General features: G+C 36.1%; 1 protein-coding gene across 7 annotated transcripts in view; it reads right to left on the reverse strand.

Moving 5' to 3' along the window:
• Positions 1-17989, reverse strand: part of SNTG1 (syntrophin gamma 1) — a 346565-nt gene that overhangs the window by 102395 nt on the left and 226181 nt on the right. For all 7 annotated transcript variants that reach the window (XM_064653459.1, XM_064653482.1, XM_064653492.1 and 4 more), the window contains 2 exons: positions 15014-15144; positions 8570-8699 (listed from right to left, as the gene is read on the reverse strand). In XM_064653459.1, coding sequence (XP_064509529.1) covers positions 8570-8699; positions 15014-15144 — 261 coding nt within the window. The remainder of the gene's footprint in view (positions 1-8569; positions 8700-15013; positions 15145-17989) is intronic.

Consider the following 17989-nt stretch of genomic DNA (forward strand, 5'->3'; position numbering starts at 1 on the left):
TCTTTAACTACCTGGTTGCCTCCTTTCCAGTGGTATTTTATGATTTCTTCATTCTCTGCATCTAAAAATTAGCAACGACCTTTACTATCACAAGAGGTCTCGTATCAAAATAGAATTCAGGATCCCGTTATGTACTGTTTAGCACATAGAGTGCTCTCTTGACAAACTACCCAAGTGTAACTGACAACTGGCTCATAAAAAAAGCAAAATTGGGGAATAAAAAATTGATTACACGCATCAAATATAAAAATGTATAGTCATTTTAATATCAATCAAATATATGTGATTAATACCTTCTGAGACATCATTTCATATAGTAAAGGATTGCAGGTTTGATTTCAGAAAGAGATGGAGCAACAAAGAATTGTTTTACAGATTTAGGCCAAAATTTTTTACAGATACAGGCCGAAAGTTCTATCAAGTGATTCCATAAATTCACCAAAGAAAGTTTTCATTTGATTTACTGTTCTAAAGTTCCTGACTGGTACAATTAGGAAAATACCTTTTTGTAGCCTGTAAAGTTGTTAAAAAGTGTTTTAAAATTAAAAAAAAAAAAAAAAAAAAAAGAAATAAAAAATAGAGAAAAGCAGAAACAGCCATTATAACCAGTTCAAAAAAGTAAGATTTCCATAGGAAATTTATAATTTCTCAGTGCAGTAAGTGAATAAGGAGTACCATGCATTGGGAAATGAGAATGAAACAGGGTGCTTCATTCTCAGTTCTTCAAGCTTGACTTCATGACCTCAATGAAATTACCTCTTTTAATCAAGTTTTGAATGTAATTATCTCATTCTCTGAAATAAACAAACTGGTGAAAAAAACCTCAACAAAACAACCCCGCAATTCTGTTGGTGCCCACACAGGTGATCAGCACAGCTATGATTTCAGACACTTCAGACTTTTCCCCCAGATGTCTGCCACTTTACCCCAGCTATTTTCAGGAGGTAAGAAAATTGTCACAGTGTTTCATACCTTTTGTTAGCAGAGAAGTGGCATGTCCAGAGTATATGGGGCTCATTTCCTCTGCAGCTTAGTGGTCATTTGTTGTTTTGCCTGTTGGGGCTTGTTTGTTCTAACCTCTTAAACCTGTCCTGGAATGACTGAAATTCCTCTCTTCTCCCCCACAACTGTGCCTCTTTCTCTGATTCCATTCTCTTCCTCAGGCAAATATAATCTGTGCACTACTTGAGTGCACTTGCTGTCTACGGCACTTTATGAAGCAAGACAACCAAATGGAAAAGTGCTTTCAACACATTAGGCTACTAATAATGTATACCCTGAGGTGTTTTATGGCTTTTTGAGTGCATTTCCATTTCTCTTAATTCTTTTCTTCTTTTAATTCTCTGGTTGTGGAAGAAAAGCAAAACTTTTGACATAGCCACCTTTTAAAAATATATTTTAAAAGTGAGTAAGAGTAAAGGGATGTCAAAACAAGACAATGCTGCTTTGAATATGAATAATTATATTTGTGTTTGTTGTGGTTTTTTTAAGAAAGCAAAGAGAAAGGATACAAAAAGAAAGGTTATTCTTGCCTGGCTTCCCACTTCCCAGTTGCTATCTTATCAACAACAGTTTGTGATTCAACAGCTACTTTTAACACACTCTCACTGAAAATAAACCAATTGTGGAATATTGAACTGCGCAACAAAAACTAGGTTACAGTAGCTGGAAGTCTCTAACCACAACAAAAAGATAGCTAAGCATTTTGGCACAAAAGGGTGACTTATGTTGATTCCTTTCTTCTTCCACGTGTTGCCTCTCTGCAAAATCCCAAATTGCTGACCTGCATTCCCAGTTAGACTGCTCTTACTTCCTTTATTCCTGTCATCATTCCTTTGCCACTTAAAATCAACCAAGAAGCTTTTTTTTAACTATTCTAAATGGCAGGCTCCTTGCTACCTTTCCCCAGGGTGGAATGTTTAGAGCAAGTATCTCATTAGTCCAAAGTGTCTTGTAACTAAACAGATTATAGTCTTTACTATAATGTCTTAATTAAGCCTTCAATAATAATAGAATGAGAGAAAGAGTCTCAGAGCTTAATATAAATCCTGCATAGATTAAAGAACATATTTAATATTGATGTTTTCTTTTATTTAAATACTACTGCAAGGCTACAAATTATTTTGACTCCATACAGAATCGGGTGAATTGAAGTGCAGGGATTCTTTACTGTGCGAGAGCATCATATATAAAATGGTGGAAATATTCTCTCTACAAGAACATTGATTTTTTTTAAAGGCTTACATTAAAAAGGTAAATTTAAAGAGAAGGGCTTTTGATTTTATTGTTTCTAAGGACATTGTTTCTCTTAAATTGTATTTTAGAGTTATATATAATGCTAATACAGATGTTAATATTTTATGAGATATTATTGACAGCTGCAAGAGTTTTGTACTTATATATAGCAAAGCAATAAAGATATTTTTAAAGATAGCACGAATAGATGTAAAATTTGGGAGAAACAGAGAAAGAAAATTTAATTTCACTTGAAAACCTATCATGGCTACTTTAAGTTTATACAGTGCATTCCAAAGCAAAACTGCAAGACTGCATGTCTTTATGATGAATGTTGTCACTATAATCAGAATGTGTCATAGCAAATAGTCCAACCATGAAGACAGAAGTTTCTTGCTACAAATTTCCCAGATAAGGTGACTATTCTGGAATAAATATTCTTGAATAAATATTTCTCAAAGAAATCTTTTCTCGCACTATTTTTCTTGCCTGCTCTATTGTCATTTAAACTCAGGTACATTATAAAAGTGCAGATGAAACACACCAGAGCAATAGCAATACAATTTGGCAATACTTAACTTTCTTTGCAGCTAAATCAGCACACTCAAGAGGATACAAAATTATCCACAATTCTTTAAACAAGGTACAAGCAAAAAGTTTGTAAAATAAGAAGTCTCAAATTTCCAAAAGTGTAAGTAAATATGAGACAAGGCCATATATAACACTTGATAAAAGTGACATAGAAACACATATATTTTTAAATATGCAGCTGTTAACAGCCTACATTTAAAAAAATAAAAGTGAGGAAAAATCTGAGATATTAAAGTTATGTAATTCTGATGTTACACTGACTTCATTTATGCATTTACATCTACATGCCCTAAGAGAATCATATATGAAAAACAAAATGCAGCAGTATATTACAAGTGTATCCACGTCTGCATTTTAAATGTTCCTAGAGAGATCTAAATATCAGTACTGGAATAACTACTTGTATAAGCTTCCCTTTATGAGGTAGAGAATGGAATGCAGAACAAAAAATTAAAGTGCCAGAGCTCTGTGAACACCTGAATGGCTAATATTGCTTAAAAAAAGTGTTGAATGTACATTTATATAATAATGTCCAATTTATCTGAGTATTTGTGTCTTGGGGAAATTAAATAATGTATATAAAATATTCCATTAGGAATACTTTGTAGACTTCTTATAAATCTCTGCTTAGTCTTCATTTTATAATTCTTTCAACTTCTAAATTACAGACAGTACTTGACTTTTCCACTACTACAAAATATACTACTATAAGAGGTTCAATAGTAATAATGCCATTTTTGCATTTGCTCCAAATATTCATAGCTGAGTAACAAGCAAGAGTTAAATACTATTGTAATACACAGATCATAGGGCATCTAAAAGTATATATATAATCTCTGAGAACTCCAAAATTACTAACATTAGAGCATTCTGATGTTTTGCCATTGTATTTTAACTACAAAAATAAAATGTGAAATCTGTGAACTTCATATGAGTGACACTCATGTAATCCAATATTCCCTAGTATGTTCTTACTGGTGGTAGCATCCACCAGAAAAATGAGACATAGACTACTATTTATTTCAATAACTTTACTAACACTGAATGTAGTCCTGTGATATTTTATTCTTTCTACAAGTGGAACAGATCATATTATTCTAATTGGGGTTTTTTTTGTACTCTTTGTTTCTCCTTCTACCTAGTGACAATTCCCGTACCCAAACTTCAGCATTGTAAAGAGAAGGTATTATTGTTTTCTTTTCTCTAGTGAAAATAAAGACAAATATATTTGTCCTCTTAGTAGCAGTATCTTTCATTAGGGGTTACATTTTAGGCATATGATTAAAGCCATGATTTCAACTGAACTTTTAAACTTTGTTCAAAACAAAGGCTTATGTTCTGAAAAACACCTACACTGTGCCAATACTCCATTGAAGACCTCCTAATCCTACTGCTTTCATGCTATTGCTATGCTTCTACCATCAATATATGCCTCATTAATTTGACAGATACACGTTATTTTACCCAGAAAAATGTACCATGATGGGATAAAGTGAAGTTACTGCGAACTGTATCTTGCAAGATCCTATGAGCATTCTTCAGATAATCTTAAAACTTTTTGCCACCTCCTGCTTAGCAATTTTACCTCAGCTGTCTGTCATTCCTGTTTGATGAAGTTCATGTTATTTCTCTGCTGTCAAGTGCTAGCTTCAAAGTAGGAAGCATAAATGTAAAACTGTTGCAGTGTTTTCCACAGAAATGATGGAAGGGGAGAGGGGAAAGAAGTATCATTGCTCTCACTGTAGAAAAACCTGCCACAGACAAAGCAATGGGCAAGAGTGACAAAGGGAGGACAAATCCTCAAAGAGTGTATAAAGCTATGAGCTAGAATATGCTAGCTCAAATGTGATTTGGGTTTTTTTTATTAATCTTTTGTTACAAAGACCTAAAATTTCTGACTTCTGCTGTACTAAAAATTTTGCATTAAGTGCCTTTAAAAATTGCAGCACATAAATTAAGGATGTATTGGCAGCTGGTGGTTCTTTACAGAACACATGATTTTGGAATATTTTCTTAAACTCTTCCAGAGCGTAATTTCTTTAAAAGCTACATGACCTTTTGGATACTGTCATCCTACAACTCTTTAACAAAATAGATGATAAAAAATAGAACTCAGTATCAATTACCACAGAAACTAATAGAGTTTAAAAGTTCATGGAAAGGCAAATAATTCATCGCTGAATTGAACAGCTGACTGAAAATTTTTGCTTGGAGCATTAGCAAGAAAAGGTAGAAGCAGCAGCTTGTTCCCTTTTCAGTTGCCTTTGGACTGCAACAAAAAGATGTAGAGCCTCATCAGTTCATAGAGGAATCAAAGTTCCCAAGCACAGGTTCAATTTAACGTATTCAGATTTCAGAACATCAACTCCAGTATAAGAGTTGCTTACCCAAAACTTAGGGGTTTAATATAACTGTTCTGGGTTTTGAGGTTATTGATAAAACTGGTAAAATTTTAACGCAGATGCAACTCAAGTAACTTGAGTTGGAGAGGCACCCATCTTTGGAAATGAATAGTCCCTATGGATTCATCACATCATCAATTACAGTGCAATATTAAGTCACTTCCATCAGTGCATGTATATAGCATGCATTTTGGTCAATGTACAAGTCAAGTCATCTTTTGTAATTTTAAAGGGATGTGTTTTATCTCATATGAGAGAGTGTTTCTTGGGAGCTAAAGAAATTAAAATTAGCAGTATTATTTTCAGTATTTTTAAAACACTGGAGGACACTAGTTCTAATCTCCTGAATACAAAGAAAGAGTTCATAACTGAAGTCTGTCTTTTGATGGAAATTTGAAATGAACTACATCAGCTGGCATACTGATTTTTCTAATCTATTCTGAATAGCCAGAATATAATTTTCTATATGTTTGCATTAAATTTGTAATATTTTGTTGCATAATGATATGAGTTTTATGTCATATTGTACAATGTAGTCTAACCACTGCAGTATAAAAGGGGTTTGCTTGCAGACACCATCTTCCAGCCTCCATTCAGTTAGCAACACTGCCTTTCAAAGACAATGATAATGTCAAGGCATTTTGATTTTGCATCTACTCCAGCATTTTTGTTATCTTCTTGCTCTCTGGTAGATACTGGCTATGCTGACAATACTGCACCTGAGTTGCATCACCTTGGTGTCAGGTGTGGACATATTAGATCATAAGACAAGAGTTTTTGACATTATTCTTACAATTGGACTAGGCTCAGACATGGTATTGGGGAGCTAGGGACCCACATTTCACAGCTGTAAGATACATATGGGAGCATAGGGCATGTCATTCACACACACACTTTCAGGGTTGGAACCATCAGATAATTTTTTTCAGCCATCTTGTGTGTGAAAAAGTAAAATAATTCAGATTTTCTGATTAAGGCTAGTATGCTTTTTTTTTTTTTTTTTTTGGGTCAAAAATATCCAGGCATTTCTTTATCAGATTTATTCAGAGAAACTTGTTTTGGCCCCTCAAAGAAAACAGTGACAGAATATACATATCTCCCTAGGTATCAAGTATGAACTCACCACCCTAGAGTCCCTTACCAGTCAAAGGAAAGACAGTCCTGTCCTGAGGGAATTAATTTCATTATAAAATAGATGTCAAAAATAAATCATAAGAATCACTCAAGATGTTCTGCTTTAAGACATGTAAAGTTAGCAAGTGAAATCCCACTAAAATCTACAGAGCCCAAACTTGACACACTAGTAAAGGAAATGCTTTCAGAAACGATGTAGTTTTTATAGACTTTTTCCTGCTTTCTTTCTGCTTCCTTCTTTTTCAAAAAGTAGATGTGAGAAAGAGAATGCTAGTTAACACTTTTATGAGCTACACAGTATTTAAATGAAACAAATTATTTTCTGTAATCCCTGTAAAACTCAGTCAACTTGTCCAAAAATTCAAATAAATTCCTTTACCTTCTTTGTTTCTTTGGCGCCGGATGCCACAATAAGGAAGAATGTGAGTAAATGCCTCTCTCAGAGGAAAAAATCAACAGTACGTATATGTCAATAACCATTTGTAAAGAAAGAAAATATAGGGACCTCTAATCTCATCTAATCATCATTCTGAGCAACAGTTTAATTTTTTCTCCTCTGTGTTCATAACGTTTCTTATATTCACTTATCACTTATGTTCTCAAATAACTATTTTTTTTCTGGCAACTGACAATTTAAAAGTATATTACAGGAAAGAGAGTCTCATTGGTTTCTATAAATTCATAAGGGCTATGAACAAGTAGGACAGTTTTAAAAGTAGATTCATGGATAATTATCATAAGCTCTAACACTCACAGTTACTTTACAGGATATTTTCGTGACAAAGTAAGTACAAAGATTGGTATAATAGTTGCATAATTTACTATTTCCCTCTTAAAAACATTAGATAAATTCTTTCTGTATTTTATGGAAACTAGTGTATAATTATAAGTGTTACTCAGAAAACAAACCATGTAATAACATTGCAATACCAAAATTCAAGTTTGCAAACATAAATGTTGAAAGCAACCATAATTATAGTCTTATCAAAGTGTTATCAGATAAAATTTAGGTGCCTCTCTCTATTGTTATAAGCAAAAAAGTATACTGATTTAGGCAGCAAGAACTGTTAATAGACTAGACTGAACCAAAGATGGCAAGAGAAAAAAACCCAGCCGCCTCAATTTTCAGGATACCGAGTAAGACAAGAAAGGCTCTATATAGCAACAGCATTTTAAGGATGAATAAATAGCCACAAAGTTCGCTGTTTCTGCATGGAAGCTTGCAGATGGTGGATGAATTCATGTCTGTCACGTTTTCATAATACAATGACTTTTACATATTGCTGCCAGATGGAACATAGTTTTGCATCTTGATTATAAATCTCCAAGAAATACAACTTCCTTCAATATGTTCCCTGTATTTGAAACAAAAGCAAATTCAGAGACAGATTTGGGAAGCCAAAGCAGATTTAAGAAAATCTGAGAGAATATAAATTAAATCCTCAAGGGCTTCCTTGTTATAACTCAATTCAAAATAATGGAGTTAACCATGTGTTCTGTACTTTCCAAGGAAAACCTCTAAAGGTATCATACAGACTTCTACAGGGAAAACTGCATGTTCACTATCAAATGCAAAATACCTCCCAGGAAGATCCAGACAATCTTTCAACCAGTCTTAATAGTAGTTTGGCAAAACTTTTGCATAACATTCTTCCTGCTTCAATAAAAAAAGATATCTATCCCACAAGGTCAGATCATAAAGCACAGTGCATAAAGCTTAAATGCATTTAATTGTTGCTGATAATGAATATCTGTATCTATATCACAGAAGCACCTTGTGTTAAATGATACCTAAACACACATAAAATCTAATTCAGATCTGTTATACCAGTCTTTATATAGATTTGATTTCTCAAACTATGAAAAAAGTACAGAATTTTTTCCTTTATATGTGTTCACCCATCACACCTGGCTTCCTCCTGTATGTCTCGTCTTTGTTTCTAATCCTAGATGGTAGTGCTAAGAAGTGAATAACTCTGATAGCAATGGAGTGAACTATGTGACCGTAGGGAAGAATATTTTCCCATTCAATGATTTCTCACAATGATTTCTCTCTGATTTGATGACAAACTTGAGTTGACTTCTCTCAGACAGCCTCAAGCATTTTTTATATGCAGATAATTCTGTGTGTGAACCCATTAGGCTTTTATGACAGTAATAATCAAATATGATTGGAAACCTTGTGGCTTACTTGGATCCATACTTACATTGTGCTTTGTGAGGTTGGAAATGTTACTTGCTATTGCTTGTAGCCAGTCAACAGAGTCTTCAGCGGAGAGACACTGAATTATTCCACTGCAAACCCCATCCACAGCAATTACTTGGAATGCATTTTGCCTATAGACATATCATAACAGATCAGGTCAGAAGAAAATTTCATCTGTTCTAGCATATCATCTTAACAATACTTGTAGAAATGCTTTTCTTTCAACTACAACGAAGGTCAGCCACTGAACACTGATATAATGCTGTTTTTCCTGTTTTAAAAATACCTGACATATTAAAAAGATCATGCTAAAAGGTCAATTCAGACTATATTAAGCTTCCATAAGGCTATAAAAAAATTCCAGAGACTAGCTCCACAGAACTTTGACCAATAGACTGTATGACTTCAGAAGCTAAACAAGCGAAAAATCTGATGCATACCAAAGACTTAATACTTTAATACAGCAGATCAAAAAGAAGAAAAGTGTGCATTGGAAACTGTAGACACCATTTGTGAATATCAGTGAATGCCAGTACATTTGTCTCAACATCTTTGTTTCATTTTTCTAATACATGCTTTAAAGACAGTAAGATTCCTGTCTGGACATCCCTTGTTGGCTGCTCTCGTTTATAGAATTTTGATCCTCTTCTAAACTACTGATTGAGAGGTTGGAGAACTCAAAATTGATCAGGTAGCATTAATGATTTTTCCAGTTGCATTTCTGAATCAAGAATCATTACCAAAACACACTGGAATGTCAAGAGACATCTAATGACAAAAGCAGTGTACACCTGGGTGCCTCTAACCCAGCACCAATCTGGGCACTTATACAATACCTGTCATGTTTTATGCACTGACTTTCCACTGCCAGGCACGGAGCAATTACAGAACAAGAGAAATTTTTCAGATGCTAAAGCAGTAGCAGACCCAATTTCTTCAGTAAATAGCCTTCTTGGCTAAAAGCCCTTGGAAGGTTCACAGGCCTCTGGCTTCAGAACCAAAAAAACCCTCAATATTAATCCACATCCCACGAAAAGAGATTACTAAACATACAGAGAATACCAAATTCCACTGCTGACATTCTATAACAAACCCAAGTGTTGATGGTTTAAGATTAAGTACATCATTCAGATTCTTTGAGAATGGCTCAAGCAAAGGATGTGTTATCTTCAAGGTAAAACTGAGTGTCACTGATGAAAGTTTCTGACATCTGAAGACATATCAAAGTTGTTTGTTTGGAGTTTTTTACCTCTTGAAATTTTATTCTAGTAGTATAGAATGTGAGGCTAATATCTGTCTCTACCATAATGTCTTTGCTGCATCCGTGTCAAGTACAGGCTTTTTCTTCAGTCAGGAGAAGCAGTAAAAATGAACTAGAGCATGCCTTTGCTTTGAGAGTCCCACCATGAGAACCAGCTTTTATAGGGGTATAAGGCTGATAAATCCTAACACAATCATGCAGGAATCAGCTAACTTATCAGTTTAGTTGTCTTTTCACACAAGTAGTGATTTTTGTTTAAATTCCCAAATATACTGGTAAAGTTTTGAGGAAGATTTATTTAAAGAACCTTCAAGTAATGTTGCTATCATTTATTTATTCTATGCTTTATTTTAATTAGCTAGAAATATAGATATTTATTTTTTCCATTTTTCCATTTTTATTATTTCTAAATCCTTACATGAAGAGCATAGCATGATGCACAAAATTGTTGATCATCTCATTCATGAAAAGTAGCGTTACTTTCAGGACTCACCTTGTTCTCAGTGTATCGTAAATCAAAGCAGAAATCCAAGAAGTCTATTAATGTGTGACACGAACACAAGCACAGAAAACCCAGTATGTTCCAGATTCAGTCCTGATGTACAAATTTCCTTTACACTACAGACACTGAATCTGATGCATTCAAGGCATCAGTCTGTTCCTACTGTTGCTAGGAATTTGATCTGTGCAGATATAAAACCACTAATCCATAATATTCTTACCCAAGAATCAATAAGCACAGACAGTAGGATATATGGTTACCTAATAAATTACTTCTGAATGGGTCTTGGGAGTAGATATCCTTAGCCTTAAATTATTGCAATAGTATATTTTGAATGACTCTACCAGCCCAAGTCCATAATACCATGCATGCAAACCTGAAAATATACTGTATTAAATGCATTTTGTACTAAATGGAACAAACAGTAGATTAATCACTTTATAATATGCACACACACAAAAAAAAGTGGAGATCGGATGAAGACTTTTTCAACTTTCCCAAATTTTTACACATTTCAGGTTCTGTGCCTTCTGGAACTCAAAAGTTATACTTGAAATGAATAAGCTTTCCAATTTTTAACCTGAATGTCTTTTAGAATTCTGTATGAATACCCTCCAGAATTCACGTGTCTCAAGCATCCCACTGGAAAAGCTAGAATATGATTATGAGGTTCAATATTATATGTGATAATGGTACATTTCCATGCCAGCCTTTTCAAACTCTGAAATATAAAAAGCCTTACATAGTGAAAACAGCTTTGTAAATACTAACTACGAAATATGTAATGAATTAGCTTCCAGTTCATGTTGCTTCCTTATATTATTGTCAATATCCTTACTTTAATGTCACTGTTTACAGCAGCATCTTTTAAAAAGTATTACCTTTCTCTTATAACCAATTCTGAGAGGTAGTCACATTTAAAAATGTTTACAGTAATTTAAAACAGTCTTGTTAACTGTCTTGCTAGCAAAATACAATGTTGGTTCTATGCTTTAAGAAAAATGTACTACTTCTCTCATATTTATCCTGCATTTTTGTTTAAGTACTCTTACTTCCTAACGTTCATTAGACAGCATAGAAAGACAGAAGGAGAAAATTATCAGAGTAGTTATTCAAGGTTTGAGTATGAGTTCAGGTATAATGTTTTGTATTAATACACTTTTAAATTTATTTTATAGAAATTTAAATTTCAGGAATATCATTACTACTTAAGAAACTTTCTCTGCAATGTACAAGTTCTATTACGTGCACTTTAAGCTTGTGTTTTATTGATGCAGAAGACTGAATTTTAAAACCTTTCATCTATGAACAGCTGAATATGTGCTAATTTTCCACGTGAGTAATTCTATTCAATTCAATATCTTATCTGAAGTATACAGTAGAATGGATCTCAGATTTGACTATTATGATTTTGGGCCCTTTATGCTTCATTGTTAAACACCGAGCTGAAGGCTTTCACAGAATTTAATAAAAACCATGCTTCCTCTGTGATGACTATATTCTGTTCCATTTCAGTTCAGCCAATAAGCCATTGTAGCTTTTGGTTTACACCTTGACTCCCTGGGCCAGCCATTGTTCCTCAATAGAACAAGGATCATGCAGACAAGTAAATATGATTCTGCTTTTACCAGTCAAAAGCTGCAGGCTGTTTTTAGCTTCACAAGGATCTACTGGTGAAACATATACTGCCTAACCTGCTTTAATTTCAGCTCCGTGAATAGGAAAAATGGCAGTCAGACCTAAGCAGTGTAATTCTAAGAAACAAAGCCCTTAGAAATGACGTGGTGAGAGGCTTTTGTGCAACTTTCAAGTGTTTATTGAGTATCCATGAGAAGGAAGCAGGCTGTGATAAGAAACACTAAAATTAACCCCACACAAACCCCAAACAGATGTTGAAGGCTTCTCTTCACACAGTTTCTAGGGGGGCTCATAAATCCACTCCTGTTGGTAGATGGTGACAGTTGACTGTAGGATCCATAGAAACACTGGAAGGGTGAGCATAACAACAGAGAAAAGATACTGGGAAGGTTTTTCACAAAACAGCCTTTGCAGAAAAATTAACATAACTTTTCTGCATTAATTTTGTAATTTTACACGTTTGAATGGAGGAACAGGAAAATTGAAACTGCTAATGCCTGATGTGCCATCAGGATACAGCATAACACACTATTCTTCCCAGACTCACATATCCAAGATGGTAGACATGAAGACTATACAGAAAAGACAGTTTATTTCAATTAGTAAGACCTCAGAGCCACAAATGATAAATCCTTCGTGCTAATCTTAAGAGTTGTTATTTCTGATTGATTAGAAAAAGAAGTTACAGAGACACATGCCCTGTACCTGTACACAGCTGTCCTCCAGTTAATGACTTAGCACTGAAGCTCACAGCATATTTCAGTATGAGAACCTCATTCTTATAAATACAGATGACAAATGAATTCATAAAATATCAAGGTATTTAAAACTTTTAACAAACATGATCTTATTTATACGTTTGCCTTATTGGATTTTGTAGCTACTTTGGTTTCTATTTCATTGCATTATACTTGTAAAACAGTAATCATTCCAGAATATTGGTTGTCTTCCTTCCTAATTTCTCCTGATTTACTAGGATAATACTAAATTAAACAATGAAAAATTGTAAGTCTATAGGACTGTATTGCGTCTGACGGAGATAAATTTAATCTTCCTCACAGCAGCACTCATAGTACTGTGCTTTGTATTGGCAGCTAGAAAGGTATTGATTACACATCAGTGTGTTGGCTACTGTTGAGCAGTGTTCTCATGGTATCAGCACTGTCTCTCCAACATTCCCTCCTCATCAGTAGGCTGGGGATACAAGGTTGTGGGAGGGAAAATAGCCAGGACAGCTGACCCAGACTGACCAAAGGGATATACCATAACATATGACATCTGCTCAGCAATGAAAGCTACAAGAAAGGAAGAGGAGTAAGGGTATTCTTTAATTACGACACTTGTCTTCCAGAGCAACCGCTACAAGTACCAAAGCCCTACTTCCCAGGAACTGGCTGAACATCACCTGCTAATGGGAAGCAGAGAATAAATGTTTTGCTTTCTTTGCTTCCAAATGTGACCTTTGCTTTATTAAATGGCAAATGACTCATGAGGGTTTTTTCCATCTTGTCTTCTCCCCCCCTCATTCTGCTGAGGAGGGCAGTGATAGAGAAGCTTGATTGACACTTGGTATCCAGCCACGGTCAACCCACCACGATGATGCCATTAATTTAAACCTAACTATGAGCTTTGGACAGCTTTCCCAGTGATTGCAAGAGAGAACGGCAATGAAATTAAATGTTAACACATGCAAAATACAACATACAGGAAAAAATAACTTTAGCTATATGGAAAGAAAAAAAAACCCTACTGTAGCTATAAAAATGAAGGAGAGAATACAAGAGCTACTACAAACATTTATCTAAATACCATCACCTTAGTGCTCAGTGACAGTTACAAAGTAATAGGTTATTACAAAGTGTGAGATAAGAACTGACAAAAAAAATATAGAACATCATTATGCCTTAACATAAATCAGGGGGTATCCTCCTTGCAGTCCTGATCACCTTGCCATTTAGGTGATATATTAGAATGATGAAAGAAACAGAGAATAACAGAGATAGTTAGAGCTACAGAAGAGTTTCCCAAAAGGAGATAACAGCTGTGATCCTTTAGGTTGGAAAACAGAAGACAGTCAGATGAAGTTATAAAAACATAAATCAAGATATTTCATATTTCCCTCAATACAAGGGTCAGGGCCCACAGTCCACCCTCTTGCCCCCCACAGCAGACTGATGGCCTGTGCATGAGACCAGCGGTGCCATGGTGAGACTGTGGGATGTGGGATCAAGCTGCTGTGGAAGAGCTTGAGTGGGAGGCCTGTCCACCCCTATACTTGAGAGCTGCTTATCTTCTCAGGCTCTTGTTTGTGGTCCTTGTCTGAGTATGGCTCCAGCTATTCCTGTGCCTGGACATGTATCCCACTGATTTGGACCTGATCTGTAGTCTGACTTCCCAGACTGACCTGAGCCCCACCTGACCGTGATGGACTCCTCTGAAGACCATCCCTAAGCCTTCTTTGTTCCTCCAGTGGGGGCAGTGGGTTGGGGTCCTTGTCTGCATGGACAATGCCACATCCAGCCTCACTGCCGTACCCTCTCTTGGCTCATCTTCCCTATGGGGCAGCCAGCCCTCGCTGCCCCCAAACAAGATTATTTCACCCAATATAGTAATCAGATGAGATATGTAACACAAACAGAAGGAAGTAGATTTTAGAAACATAATTACATTGTAGAGCTCAATGACATAATGCATTGCAAAAATCAAAGACACAAAGAAAAGCAGATTAGAAAGAAGCTTTTGAGGACAGGCACATTAGCAGTTGTTAAATACGATGACCTATGTGCAATCTCAAACTCTGAAAGGTGCTGACCATTAGGTGCAAGTAGGAAGACCATACATCTCCCCATATACTTGGTCTCGGCTGACATCAGAGCAGAAGATTAGCCAAGGTGGACCTTGACAGACCTTTATGAAAGTTCCTATGTTTCATGTCTCTAGCACCTGCAGTGGAACTAATAATGGCATTTCTCTAACAAGACAACTCCCTGATGCATGTATCTGTCAACCAAGAAGTCGAGTTCCAACCTTCTGAACTTATTTACCTGCACAAATCTGATCCCGGAAGGTACTGGGAAAATCGTGAATGTAGAAGTGGAATTAATCGAAGATCACACCACCTTTTTTCCCACCTAAGTCCTGGGGATGCTGGCCATGAGGAACATGATAATGTATCCTGAAAAACATTGAAAAGTCCTTCTCAGTTTTGGACTTCATTATAAATACTCAGCAGATTTGGAAAAAAAGAGATAGACTTCAAAGACATTATATTTCATTTGGCATTGTTCCACTTTTTCCAAATCACTTGGTGGCAGAACTTTTTCTCCTAAATAAAAAGAAATCTATATAAATCTCAACAATAACATGCTTACAGGAAGTGTGAGGAAAAGTATTCTAAAAACCTGAGGAAAACAGACTGTATCCTTTTTTTGAAATGACTGGTTATTTACCAAGTAACCCATCATTAGATAGTAGTTTTATATCTGCACCCTAAATAAAGGGGATCTCTAAATTATTCACCATAGTTGTTCCCCATGGCCCTGTACACATATGACATCACCTCAAAACCTGGTAATTGTAAATGGAATTTAACATGAGATGAAAATTGTCAAAATTGTCAGAGCTACAAGCTTGCGATTAATATTTTAATTTTATCTACTTACACAAGACATTGCTTATATAAAAACTGAACTTTATCACATCTATGAACATATCTACAAAGAATGAGTGTTTAAATACCTACAGTCTAATTTCACAAGTATTTTTAGAGTAGGGATTTGCATGAGAAATGCCTATAAAAAGCGAAATTATCAACATTTTTAAAAATACAAACCCTCTTTCTTTATAAAATGCTTCATAAAATAACACTATTGATGTTATTGTTTTGGAAAAGTACGATTCTTCAAAGTGTCTTCTCATAGTTACAAAGGATTAAGAAAAGGCTGAGGTATTTGATGCCTTCTTTACCACAGTCTTTAATAGTAAGACCAGTCATTCGCCTGCTACCAAATCACTGAGCTGGAAGGCAGGGATGGGGATCAGAGTGGAGCTGGTATAGGTGTTCATTGAGTCACTTTCCATCATTTACCAGCAGTCCTGGCTAACCAGAGAGGTCCCGGCTGACTGGGGGTTGGCAAATGTGATGCTGATCTACAAGAAGGGCCAGGAGGCGAATCTGGGGAACTACAGGCCTGTCAGTCTGACTTTGGTTCCAGGAAAGGTCATGGAGCAGATCATCTCGTGAGCCATCGCATGACAGATGCAAGACAATCAGGGGATCAGGTCCAAACATCATGAGTTTATAAAAGGCAGGTCCTGCTTGATCGACCTGATCTCCTTTTACGACCAAGTGACCTGCCAAGTGGATGGCCGTCAAACTGGATTTTAGTAAAGCTTTTGGCACTGTCTCCCACAGCCTTCTGCTGAAGAAACTGGTTGCTCATGGCTTGGATGGGTGCAGAGTTTGCTGGGTAAAAAACTGGATAGATGGCTGGGCCCAGAGAGTAGTGATGATAAATCCAGTTGGTGGCCAGTCACGAGTGGTGTTCCCCAGTGCTTAGTATTTGGGCTAGTTCTGTTTAACATTTTTATCAGTGATCTGGAAGAGGGGATTGAGTGCACTTTCAGTCAGTTTGCAGAAAATTGGACAGGATTGTCGATCTTCTGGAGAACAGGAATGTTCTGCAAAGGGATCTGGACCAAGGCCAATGGCATGAGGTTCAACGAGGTGAAGTGCCAGGTCTGCAGTTGGGTCACAACCACCGCAGGCAGCGCTGCAGGCTGGGGGAAGAGTGGTTGGAAAGCTGCCCAGCAGAAAAGGACCTGGGGGTGTTGGTCGACAGCCATCTGAACATGAGCCAGCAGTGTGCCCAGGTGGCTAAGAAAGTCAATGCCATCCTGGCTTGGATCTGGAATAGTGTGTCCAGCAGGACTACAGCAGTGATCATTCCCCTGTACTCAGCAATAGTGAGGCCACACCTCAAATACTGTGTTCAGTTTTTGGTCTTTCACTACAAAAAAGACACTGAGGTGCTGGAGCATGTTCAGAGAAGGGCAACGGAGTTGGTGAAGGGTCTGGAGCACAAGTCTGATGAAGATTGGCTGAAGGAGCTGTGGTTGTTTAACCTGGAGAGAAGGAGGTTCTGGGGGGACCTTATTTCTCTCTACAACTACCTTAAAGAAGGTTGTAGCAAGGTGGAGGTCAGTCTCTTCTCCTAGGTAACAAGTGACAGCATATCAATAAAATTGTACCTGCCAATCCTGCATAATTTACAATTTTTTTAATCTCAGACTTTATATATTTTATTACTGGTGTTGTCTATAAAATAAATATTACAAAAATGAAGTACACCTATTTTTCTAGAGTGTGACTTTTGTGTAAGATCTATGGAATTATAAAGCTTTGCGAATTTGAACTTTACTTTTGCATATATGTTCATATATATTTTATGTATATGAAACCAAATATCACTATGAATATCATGTTAGCTGAATGGCAGACTTTTCATAAGCAGTTCACTTATTTAAAACATAGACTCAATAAAAATAAATAAATGATTGGCTAGAAAGACTAAGCTAGGATGTTGTTTTGAACAATATCATGAATTTTTAATGTTTTCTGTCTGCGTTTGGGAACCTTTTTTCACCTGTGATTAAGCTTGGGGAAAAAGCTGAAATGCAGTAAAAGTTCAGATACAAACTGTAGGCCTAGATATGACTGCACCAGAAATGTTAACCCTATCTTTAGCCTGCATAACTAATAAGGAAACAGACTATGGTTGTAAGTCATAGAATCACAGAATTTCTGAGTTGGAAGGGATCCACTAGGATCATCAAAGTCCAGCTCCTGGCCCTGCACAGGACAGCCTCAACAAACCCACCACGTGCTTAAGAACATTGTCCAAATGTTTCTCGAACTCTGTCAGGCTTGGTGCTGTGATCACTTCCCTGGGGAGCCTGCTCCAGTGACCAAACAATGTCTGGGTGAAGAACCTTTTTCTAATATCTAACCTAAATCTGAC

The sequence above is a fragment of the Pseudopipra pipra genome, chromosome 1, assembly GCF_036250125.1.
Source record: "Pseudopipra pipra isolate bDixPip1 chromosome 1, bDixPip1.hap1, whole genome shotgun sequence".
NCBI lineage: Eukaryota > Metazoa > Chordata > Aves > Passeriformes > Pipridae > Pseudopipra > Pseudopipra pipra.